Raw genomic sequence first — 12,500 nt, 5'->3', positions numbered from 1 at the left:
TTCGTTGCACTGCAAAAAGCAAAAATTTTAAAAACAAAACAAAACATATGACCACTTCGATGTTCCATGGACTTTAGGTTCTGGGCTCCTTCATAGCCAGACACCATCTTCTGTGCTGTGAGAGGCTGACTTGTAAAGCTGAGGACATGTTCTGAAATAGTTTTGTTCCACAGTTTTTATCCTCCGCCGCGTGGCGGAAGGAGGATATTGTTGTTGTTGATTGTTGGTGCAATGTATTCACGTGTCATTATTTGCCTACACGCCACGCCTTATTGCGCTCCTTTGATTCTGCTTCTGCTGCTGCTGTGGAGGTTATGTTTCCACCCGTTTGCTTCTCTCTGTGATCAAGATATCTCACAATGTTATGGATGGATTTGGACGAAACCTGGTGAACAGGTTCGCTGTGTGACAAGGATGAAATTATTACATTTTGCTGAAGTTCTGGATACAACTACGAAAAAAATTTAAGTGATTATTCACCATTAAGAGATGGCCAAAAATAATACATAGCGTGATATCTGAAAAAGTTGGGGACGGATTCGGACAAAACTTGATGGACAGGTGTGGTGTGTGACAAGGAAGAATTGATTCGACATTGGTGAAGATCCCGATCCAGATCCGAGAATTTTTTTTAAGTGATAAGGTCAAAAAGACACATAGCATATCATCTCAAAAGGTTATGAATGGATTTGAATGACACTGGGATGGGTGATGTGTGTGACAAGTAAGAATCGATATGATTTTGGTGAAGATCCGAATCTGGATCAGGAGATGAAATGTTTTTTTTAAGCAATTCTTTACCATTGAATGGGTCAAAAACGAAATATCAATATATTTAAACACCTCTATCTGTGTCTATCTCAGAAAGACAGTCTGTCTGTCTGTCTGTCTCATGCACAGCCACATCTTATAAGATACAAACTCCAAATTCAGGGTATAAATGCAACTGTGTGTGTGTGTGTGTGTGTGTGTGTGTGTGTGTGTGTGTGTGTGTGTGTGTGTGTGTGTGTGTGTGTGTGTGTGTGTGTGTGTGTGTGTGTGTGTGTGTAACATAGGCTATATGTCCGCGGCATCACACGGGGGTGTGTGGGGGCGTAAATTCTCTATGCAAATGTGTACCATGTAGTGCACCTCATGTTGGTGGCAGAGGACATTACAATTTCCTTTTTTTACTTGAGAAACGGTGAGTTAAACACCCGCATGGGTAAATTTGTCCTCCTCGCTTCTCCCCCCACCCCCTCCACCAAAAAAAAAAAACAAATGGAGGGGCCTGTCAAAGCCTGTCATTGTGTGTGACATTTCTTGCATGGACATCAGGACGAACAGGGGGCAAAGGGTGGGGATGTGAGGATGAGGAGGGGTTAAAGCACTCTTACGCACAGGTAAATAATTTGTCTTATTCCTTTCCTTCGCCTTCTCACACAACATTTTTGGCAAACACGACGATTAATTGGTTGGTCAGCGAAGCAACGAGAAGGCTCTGCTAGTAGCATGATATTTCAAAAATTATCAACGAGTTATGAGAAAACTAGGAGGATGGGTTGGTTCGGTGACAAGAGCAGGCCGATTAGATTTTGGTTGAAGCCTGGATCCAGATCCGGCCTATTAATGGTATTCTCACCACACACAGTAATTCCGTACCCAGCACCCCCCACACACTCAAACCATGGACGAAGCTGTGAAGTTTTCTGTTCTCAAAGTTTTGTGCTGAGGGTTCTTTCAGGATCGTCGCTGAACCCCGGACAGTTTCCAAATGTAGTTTGTTTGTTATAATATTCACAGGGATGGTTTTAAGCTCACCTGTAAAGTAGTTCCGGGGAGCTTATGGGATGGCGCGTCGTCTGTCCGTCCGTCCACAAAGACTTGCAACTTTTACGAAACTACGCAAAGTATTTCAATGAAATTTGACCTAAAACTTCATCACCCATGATGGAGTAAAACAACTAGAAGGGCACTCGGTAGAATATGTCCCCCCCCCGCCCCCCGCAAAAACATGAATTTGCTTTGTTTACTGAAACCACACATAATTTTGATGAAACTTGACCACAACTTTTATCACCCGTGATGTACCAAGGTTTGTTCATAGCATTAAGAAAAAAAAAATCTATTGATGTGTACTTTCTTCGACAATATGTATTTTGTGGATCATCCCTGCCAACCAGTGGTTGCCTGGTTATCTTATCCAGCCATTACCAGGTGAGTGCCCAGGGTTACTGCCACTATGTTTAATATCTCCTGTGAGGTTCTTTGTCATCATTCCTATAGGTCCAACTATCACTGGTACAACTTTGGCATTCTTCAGCTTCCAGGATCTTCTCACTTCATTCTTGAGGTCTTGGTGCTTTGTCATTTTCTTTATTTTTGCATTGTTCAGTCTAAAATCACTGCTATTAACACCTCAACAAGCAATGCCTTCTTCTCCATTTTTTGTACCTAAAGTATGATATCTGGTCCCAATGCTTTGTTTTCGATGTTCATGCTCGATGGGATCATTAGTTCGTCCGTGAGTGGTAGGTGCTTCAATGTTTTCAGTGATTACTTTTGGTTCATGTTCCCACAAATTTTCTGGGACTGGGACATCAAAGTTTTTGCATATGTGCATTATAAACATTATAAACTCTGTTTACATTATAAACTCTGTTGTGTCGTTGTGTGTACAGCTGTTCTGACATGAGTTTGTTTTTGTGTGTGTGTGTTCAGTCATTAAGCATAACATACTCTCTCTTTCTCTCTTTGTTCTCTTTCTTTTTTCTCTCTCTACCTCAACCCCCCCCCCCCACACCTACACACACACACACACACACACACACACACACACACACACACACACACACACACACACACACACACACACACACACACACACACACACACACACACACACACACACACACACACACACACACACACACACGTATGTGGACACCTGCTCGTCCAACACCTCATTCTAAAATCAAGGGCATTAATATGGAGTTGGTCCCCCTTTGCTGCTATATCAGCCTCCACTCTTCTAGGAAGGCTTTCCACTAGATGTTGGAACATTGCTGCGGGGATTTGCTTCCATTCAGCCACAAGAGCATTAGTGAAGTCAGGTTTGAAGTAATTATGCACTCAGGTAAAAGCATGAAACTTGCTTGGCACACTTTAGTATTTGCCCAGCTGATCAATATCTAATAAAGGCCAACTTAGAATTTCCCAAAAAGGCCACCATAGATCCAACATGACCACCAAAATATGCCAGAAATCATTATTATTAAGTGAGAAAAGTTGCTTTTAAATGGATTATTATGAAAACCTATGACATACAATGTGGTATAGCTACAGCATGTAAGTTGCTCATTGTTATAACATGCTTATTAATTTGAATTTCTTCAAAATGGCTGACAATTGGTCATTGTTGTCAAAATCTATTTCTGCAGCTTGTCCTATCACTTTGCCAATGTCCTCATTGGAAACGAGCACCATATCCCTGCCAACCTTGTACTCCAGTAAATCTGGCCGATGAGCCAGAATTCGCTCCTTCAGTCGAGGAACAAGAAATTGGCGGGTGGAATTGCCACCACCCATTTGGTCAAATTGCGTCGCGTATATTTGGTGTAAATTGGCTAATGTGAAAATCGAGATGCAGCAGACTCGCTTTGCTTCTCGTCAATGAATGGCATGAGCTCTGAGAGCGTGACACCATGTTCCATGAAATTTACAGTCTGGCTGGATCCACTTTTTCAACTCTGTTTTACAGTGATAACAAACATTTTGGATAACACATAGCATTCTGTGCCACCATAATCGCCTGCACTTAACTTGGCCAGACACATGGTGCCATTCAGTAGAAGCGTGCTTTTTCTATCGTTAAAATCACCACTGAACGTAGATCTATTCTGTAAAGTTCACCAAGCTTTCTTGGAGTACACTTTCTTCTTTAAGAATGCATTGAGCTGACCCTTTCTGTGCTTTCACCTTCCTTCTCCATGGTTTTCCTTTTCTCAGGTCTGTGTAATTTCAGGATACTGGATTTATTTATCCATGCATGAATTGTGCCATTTGTCCCCTATTTCTAAATGTCTGTGCGAATCCTTCTTCTTCATCAAGGGTGGTGACAACAATATTGATGGGTAGACATTTCAAATCCTGGCATCGTTCAATGTCTCGAGCAAAGCTCTCATATCCACAACAGATGTCTTGTAGTCTGAAGTTGGCTGGATGTTGAAGACTTTCTGATGTAGCCCTCCGACATAAAATGCACTTTTGCTGGTCGACTCTATTTGCTTTTCCCGATGTCGTCGGCTTGTCTTCCTCCATTGTTTGTTCGTAAACTACCACAACCATCTCCATGCATTACCCACCACCAATTACTCGCATTGCCACTTTACTCCATGATTATCTCACAGAACAGAACCTAATAATAAAAACAAACAACATAGCCTTTACATCTGCAGAAATGTGGCTCTCTGCAATAGAATGTGGATTGAATTATTAGAGGGACATCATTGCATAGCAGCTAATCACAATCAGGGGATGCTTTTTTTTTTTTTTCATTGCATGGTGATGATAAACAAGGGTTGGTGCAAATATTACCATTGTACTTAATGATATATCGATGACAACTAATAACGATCAAGTCGTCAAGGACAACAGCCTCACCACAGGAGTGAATTTGTGCTTTCCATGGCAAGTGACCCTGGAAGTATTTTAGCGATTTGGCTAGAATGATGGCAACAGTGTTGAATTTGACAGTTGTTTTGATAAAAATTCATGTAAATAGGTAACTTCTAACTAAGTCAGCAGACCAAGCACTATGACTATTGAATGAATGAGCCATTCGTTTTTCCATACTATGTATAAGGGTAAGTAAAAATAAATAATAATTCTCATATTGTGTGACAGAGTATAGCGGGCGTTTACAAAAGGCTAAAGATTGTGGTGGAATACCTTAAACACACTATCAACTACCAGACAAGAACTATGAGCAAATGAGTGCCAAGAATAGCATGTTAAATGCCAAACATAACGATTTCAGAGCGGAATCTATTTTTTATTTTTTTTTGAATACAGGAGAATTGAGAATTTGGCAGCCATCTTAGAATTTTTTTTTTATTTTTTTTTTTTTTTAATCACATCAACCTTTATCAGATGTCTATCAGGACATTAGTGGCTACTACCACCATGCCAAGTTTCATGCTTTTACGTCAAAGTACACAATATTTCACAACATTGTTGTACTACTACTCGCTACTCTTCCTGAAGGACACCGTGGGAGTCTTTAACGTTCACCAACTAATGCTAGCAGATGGGGGGTGCCAGTTTAACCTCTATCCGAGGGACAACAAACACATCACCGTGCCTGTGAAACACCGGGATGGTAGTTCATAGCTGGGTTGCGATTCAAACCCAGGATAGACAACTTGGTGGCGAGTGTGAAAGCCATAAATGATATTTAATAAACAAAATGTTTATTGTCTGCCAAATAACTCACCATAATTGTAAAACATACAAAATGTTATAAAACCATGTTTTAATCCCTGTCAAAAGGCGGTCACAAATGTGTTGATCTCAAAACGTTTGAGAAGAAACTTGCACACTCTGAAAAATCAGACAGTTGAACTTTCTCAAACAGCTTGTGTTTGTTTTCTCTGATGAGATTACTCATAGCCTTTTGGAAAACCCACATTACGTCTGGATTTGTTGCTGTAACAGCAGAATAAACGCACAGGGATGGCACGACTTCCCTCCAGTGTTGTGACATCACCGTTAAGGTCTTAAAGGGGAACCCAAATGATCAGACCACCTCGACAAGAATCTATCCCTTGATACCCTAAAAAATAGATACAGTATGATGCGTCTTTTTCCGATTTCCGAATTATAAAGCATGTAAATGTGTGACTAAAAGTCGAAATCTTCTTCTTCAGATTAGCTGTGACGTCACACTTGGAAGTAGACCACCAGATCCATACTGTGTGCGGGTTACATTGCGGTAAAATTTAACTCAAACGACAAATAATTTTCCATTCTCCCCAAATATTCCAAGTCGATGCATCCTTGGTGATTGTAGTAATACAAACTGAGATGGTTTCCTGCTCCAACAAGGGCCAAAACGCCTTATGTTTGCCAGAAATTGGATGAGGTTGGTCCAAAATACCCGATTGTGGATCGGGTCAACTAAACGCATGCTTTGTGCTCGGAACATGTTGCAGAGGAGCACTGTTATGAAAAAGAGACGGCTACAGATCTTGTAGTTATCCACCACGATTGAGAGAGTATGCCAACACCTCGATTAAGTAGAAGAAACAGCAACACAATCTCTACCAAGTTACCGGCACATGTACACGATTTCAGCGGTGAATCAAACACCTGTTGCTATTGCGCAGCAGTTACCACAAGAGCAATGGGGAACTAATTATCTATTATCAACACAAATTTCTGCAAGTCAAATGAACCACCACCTATTTATAATGGAGAGAAAGTATGTATGTATGTATGTATGTATCATCATCATCATCATCATCTACTCCTCCGAGAGGATTTGACTGAGGACGCTAAAACATTCAGGTACCTCCTCCCTCCCCCCCCCCTCCCCTTCTGCAAGCCATCAATCATCACCCCAACAATACCCACCACCATCCCACACGACCCACCCACCTCCAATCATCACCCCCACAGTACTCACCACTATCCCACACCATCCGCTTCCACCCTCCACAATCCCCCATCCACTAGGGAGGGACAGCAACACCTCATGGACATGACGGTGGGACACGGCACGGACACAAATGGTGTCCGGGAAAAGTACGAAACAGGACGATCCCTTAACATACAAGGCACCTGGTAAGGCTACGACGGTGGGACAAAGCATTCGTCGCCCATTTTGTCTGCGGTGCCCATGCTGTCAAGTGATGACGGGCATTTCTGCTCGAGTAATATATGAACCGATTTATCAATTGATACAAAATCCCTCCCTTATAAACAGTCAATTGAATGAAAAAAAATCAAACACTACTGATATTAAGTGATTATGTGACCAGCGTTTTCATCTTAGGCCTAAGTCACATTTGCTCTACGGCGAGGATACGGCGGCCGTATGCCCTCTGAATTGACAAAAACGTGCGGCGGCCGCAGAGTTTCTGCGGTGGCCTCAGGGTGGCCCTACGCCGTATGGCTATATTTTACAGGCCGTAGGGTCGGTGTGGAATTATAGCGCGGAGTTATAACTTTTTTCATTTCTGCGTTCGCCGTAGCAATTCGACAAGCCGAAACAAAAGAACTGGTAAAAAAAAAAACCCACTCGTTTCCGTCCGTCTGGCCGCACGTTCGCCTTAGGGCCCCTGCGGTCCCCCTGCGGTCGCCTTGCGGGCACCTTGCGTCTGCCTTGAAAATTCTATGGCCGCTGCAGGAACGCCCTAAGGTCACCCACCGTGTGACATCAAATCAATGACCGTACGGCAATCCCACGTTTTCGGTCTCCACAATTTCTAAATACGCCGTGCGGCTCCCCGAAAAATAAAAACATATGTGACTGCTACATTGTGTGACCGTGGAAATACTGCGGCCACCGTATAATTGCTAGTGGCCGTAGAATTTGGAGACCCCACGGCCACCGTGGCAAATGTGACTTAGGCCTTAATGAACACTTCCGCCTTCTTTCTCTGAATCGCTCGCACAAGGCTCGAACCGATACGGCTCCACAATTCCCCTAAAATCATGTCTGTCACTAATTTTGTCTCCAATAGTTTCTTCAAAATCACACTGATCACTTTCAACATTATGCGAACCTTCAGAGTTGCGAATGACTGTGGAATCGGTTTTTCGGAATCCGAGCTCGACATGTACCGTTTCTCTATGTAAACCACCGGTTGGATCAATATGGATTTCAGATGTGACGTCACTGGAAAAATCGAAAATCAACACTATCAGGTTTTTTTCGACACCGATTAGCAAAAAAAATTCAAATTTTTTTTTTTTTCCACTTCAAATTAGATGGTGATTTAATTATCCCACCCCCCGGAGGGAGGGAGCGGAATATTGTAATCGTCCGGTTTGGTTGTCTGTTTGTTTGCTTGTCTGTCTGTCTGTTAGCAACTTTACGGAAAAACGGCTTTAGCAAACATTATCAAATTTAATCCACAGGTGGGCAATGAACCTTGGACGACCCCATTAACTTTTGGGTCCAATTGGATCAAAGGTCAAGGTCACGAAAAGATCAAAATCGTTTTTCACTCATAACTTTGTCAATAAATGGGCGGGATTTGTTGTGCCTGGCACCACTTGTTTGTAATGGTTTTCAGAGAAAAAAAAACAAATTGCATTTGGGTTCCCCTATAAGTACTGGAGCTGGGTGTAGCACATTAGCTCAGTGCATTAGTGAACAGTCAGAGCTGGGGGCTCCACTTGGCCATCTTGTCCTGACACCCTCCAAAAATCATTTGGATCAGTCACATTTGGGCCTTGTCATTTCTTCAGCATTTTTTTGGTGTTTGCATTGAAGAAAAAAGTTGCTGATCTAAGTCCAGTGGACTACAGCACATTAAATCTACAACTAAGGAAATGCACTATTAAGAAAGGCTACATTCATCGACTTATGAGTAGTACCAATTATCGCCCTGGCTCAATGTAATTGATGAGTCACCACAAATCGCTGGATTTCAAAGGTATTTTCACACCAATATTTCTCACTGACCAACTGGACTTGGGACCTTTACTTGTACATAGGTGTTATTTATTAGCTCCCGCACTAAAATCAAACTCTGCATTTGAATACCAATCCAATAAGTTGGAAAACAAGAGGGACCAGGTGGGGGGAGCCAGGAATAAGAGAAAATATGAGGAGTGGAACAGGAGAAGCAAAAGGGAATAAGAGATTTGGAATTTGGGAAGTGGAATAAAAGGAGAGGGAGGTGAGTGGAGAGTGAAGGTTAAGGGAGTGGGAAGTTAGAAGGGTGTTTTACAGGCAGAGGAGAGGGAGGTTTGAGGGAAGAGGAGAGGGAAGTTGTAGGATGGAGAAGGATGTTTGAGATTGGGGGGGGGTGGGGAGGGGAGGAAGAGAAGTTTATACGTGGGAGGGAGGAGGCAAGTTCAAGAGGAGACTGGAATGAGAGAAAATATTCTGGGAAGCTGCTTCACAAATTTAAACTCTGCAGACAGTGAAGTTGTGGATGTGAGACTAAAGCAAAATGTAAAAAGGGAAAGATGAACCTGGATAAGTTTGCGGCAAGAAATTGCTGTAATCAAAGCCACAAAATATACAAAGTTATAAGCACACAAGGGTGGCCTTGGAAACAAACTACCGACGCAAAAAGGACAGGATATTAAAGTACCAAAAGAAAAACCAAAAAAAACATTACATTGCATTTTCACATCATAGTCAAATAAAAACCATCCACAGTAAATCTCTAATCTTTGCAGAACAACAACAATTAGAAAGCAATTAAACCACCACATATTGTGGCAATAATAGATATGCAAGGTTGTCAATTGCTTTCAAGCCAAACTCTTTCACTGTTCAACAAAGGATGATCTCAAAAAAATTTCCTGACCAAAGAGAAATGGTACATTCACTGATTTGCTCGCCTTCTATTCTCAGGTTAAACAGCTTTCAAGATGTAAGTTTATTGAACAAAATCCAAGGTCGAGCAGCAGTTTACCTGTCCTGTCGTCCCTCGTTTTCGGGTACTTCCGCTGGAGAGTCACTGGGTGAAGACCGTGCGGTACCGGTGGCAGTGGGTTTTTGCCCTTCCCGTAAGCTGCTCTCTTTTAAATCTGTACAACATAAAATATTTTTTTTGTTTGTTTAAAAAAAATCCTTAAGAGGTCTTCCAGTAAAACTAGGCAGTCAATATTTGTTTTTATCACGGAAAGTACAACCTCCTGCAACAAGGGAAGGGAATTGGAAGTCAATCACAGGGTTGACGAGAAGAAAGAGGCAGACAGATTATCCCTGGTCGTGAATGAACCGGCCGGGTTTTATTTTTTTACCAACAACCCAATAGTGACTTGGAAATTCTCCTGAGACGAGCTTCACTTACAGAAGGTTGCAATGCAAACGCTTTTTACTGCTGCATCCGGCTGAATTTAAACCCACAACATTTGGAATGCCGGTCCAACGTCCCCGCCAAAAGGCCACCACTGCACCAGATACCTCTGAGAGGTGATTCCCATTGCCTAATTCATGGTACCGGCAACGATAAAGTTTATTTTTCTTGTGGTGGGAGGGCACCCTGTGAAGACATCCCTTAGCATGAATCATCATGCAATGAAATGGGGGAATTATTAACCATTTTATCTCAAATGCCAGCAACAAAAGTACGCCGGAGTGCAGACCAGCACCAAGTTTCATCAAACAGCATGCGGAACCAAATGAAAGCCACCGAGGCTTTGGGCAGTGCACCGTCACGGAGACATAAAAGGTTATTTTGTATTCAGCAGCGGCCGGCTTCAAATGCGGGGACCGTGAGGCCAATGTACTTTGATCCTTTCCAGCAGGAATACATTCATTAACTCTAATAAAACATCAAGTGCATATTTTTTGGCGATATAAATCTTCCATGGAGCGGTGTACCGTGAGCCAAGCGGTAGTTTCAGCTACAGTGCGCACACACAATTACAACTGCAAAGGGGGTAAGGAGAAAAAAAAAAAAAAAAAAAAAAAGAAGCACAATTCCAATGAAACCGTAATCTGGTTGAAAACACATCCCGGCACAGGGCGGTTTCATTTCTGGAATGGAAAACTTCTCCTTTGTAACCACTGTGGGTTTACTTCTACTTATTTAACGGCCTCAACCATTCCAACCTTCTTTTGGGGTTGGACGGTGAAAGTGTGTGGTCCGAGTCGTTCACCGACCGGCTGCCGAGGCCTGACGTTCGACTAAAGGTTGGACAGGAATTCGTAATTTGCTTGGGGTGCCGACAATAGCTCACCGACTCTTCGGGGAAGAGGTGGTAGGATCTTTAAGGTCCACCAACCAATGCCGACAGATGGGACCTCAAGCTTCACGTCCATAGAGGAGATGGTATGCTTTGTGATGCAAAGCTTACAGTCAGGTCAGTAAACAATCCCAGAATAGACAGATCAAAGGTAAGTGCACGACTTCTGCGCCATCACATTGGACATCCACTGCAGGTTTATTGCCACCAAATCAGTTGAAACTTTTGCAGCCGACTCTGTAGGTTGTCAGAATTTTTTTTAAAACATTTAAAGATGACCATTCATGACATCTGCTTCAGGCTACAAAAGAGAGGTTTTATCAAAATGACATCACAAAGAAACAAATAATAATAATAATAATAATAATAATAATAATAATAATAATAATTTTTTGTAGGTAAAGCGAGTTGTGGCGAAAAAGCAAAAGCAACATTGTGTAAATACGCAGACACACAGACGGGACAGGAGTGGGGAAACTATAACAAAAATAAAATGGATCAATGTGCGATCTATTGCGGTCATGTCGCCGTACCAGAATCTTCACCCTTGCTCTCTTCGGTGTCAGCAGATTTGCGTCGGCCTGGGCCATCCCCATCCTTGGCACTGTCCTGTCGCCCACCGACACGGGCCCTGTGCACACGGGATCTGTCAGAGATGAGCATCGGTTTATTGCGTGAAGAGCAAGTATCAGTTCATTGTCAGTCCACCTTCTTCCATATGCATGTCATTAGATCAAGAACAACACCGGTCAAGAAATCCAAAATGTTAACAGCTGTCTCGATATATTTATTTTCATATTCTCCGAGTTTATTTACACACCAAAACAACTCGCAATCCATTCTGATTCTCCCTGTAATCCAACAGTTATTTCATACAAGGTTATCTGCACAGACAGCGTGTCCACAAAGTCCTTGTGCAACTTTGAACTTTTATAACTTTTGATGTACACAATACAGAAACAACCAGCAAAGTTCATGTGAAAGCATTATAATTCATAAAGTTTTGTTCATGTTGATGTTGTTATTCATCATATTGGTATTGTTGTGAGTAAATCTACAATTCCCCTGGGTTTCTTGAGGAGTCAATATTTTCCGATGATGCAACTTGTACATTAATGGTAAAGACAACAACCACAATTACCACATTTGGATCTCAAACAACAACGATTCAATCTTACACACATCACGTTGTACCAGCAAGACTCCGCTCCCTGCCACAATTCTTCAAATGCACGACAGTTCACGAATGATGTCAACCCAGACAAGTGCATCAGTTGACGTAGACCAATTGCTTGACCACCTCGTTCACCTGACCTGTTCCCATTGGACTACATTTTTGGCGGCTATGTGAAGCTGCTGTTTCCTCATCAAAACCACATTCTTGGAAGAACTTAGGGCGACGATCAAAAATACAATTCATGAAATTATTCAGCAGCAACTGGATATTGTTTTCAACAAGTTCGAAAATCGGATTGATCGATGTGTTATGAAAGACGGTGGTTATGTTGAAGCCTAAAATTTGAAACGTTTGAGGAATAACTTCATGAATTATGCTTTAATGCGCCATTTACTGATGTTAATTTCAT

The 12,500-nt window shown here is 42.1% G+C and overlaps 1 protein-coding gene across 18 annotated transcripts in view; it reads right to left on the bottom strand.

Annotated features, from left to right (window-relative positions):
* Window positions 1–12,500, bottom strand: part of LOC147028199 (histone-lysine N-methyltransferase 2C-like) — a 275,536-nt gene that overhangs the window by 179,707 nt on the left and 83,329 nt on the right. For 15 of the 18 annotated variants that reach the window (XM_085878349.1, XM_085878348.1, XM_085878355.1 and 12 more), the window contains 2 exons: window positions 11,448–11,560; window positions 9,636–9,750 (listed from right to left, as the gene is read on the bottom strand). In XM_085878349.1, the coding sequence (XP_085734475.1) occupies window positions 9,636–9,750; window positions 11,448–11,560 (228 nt within the window). The remainder of the gene's footprint in view (window positions 1–9,635; window positions 9,751–11,447; window positions 11,561–12,500) is intronic. The other 3 variants (XM_085878353.1, XM_085878351.1, XM_085878366.1) reach the window with 1 other exon arrangement.

This window comes from Eptatretus burgeri, chromosome 4, assembly GCF_056783735.1.
Source record: "Eptatretus burgeri isolate ZD-2024b chromosome 4, Ebu_testis_v1, whole genome shotgun sequence".
NCBI classification, from domain to species: Eukaryota; Metazoa; Chordata; class Myxini; order Myxiniformes; family Myxinidae; genus Eptatretus; species Eptatretus burgeri.
The sequence above is the reverse complement of the archived record's forward strand: the minus strand, read 5'-3'. Positions and strand labels throughout refer to the sequence as shown.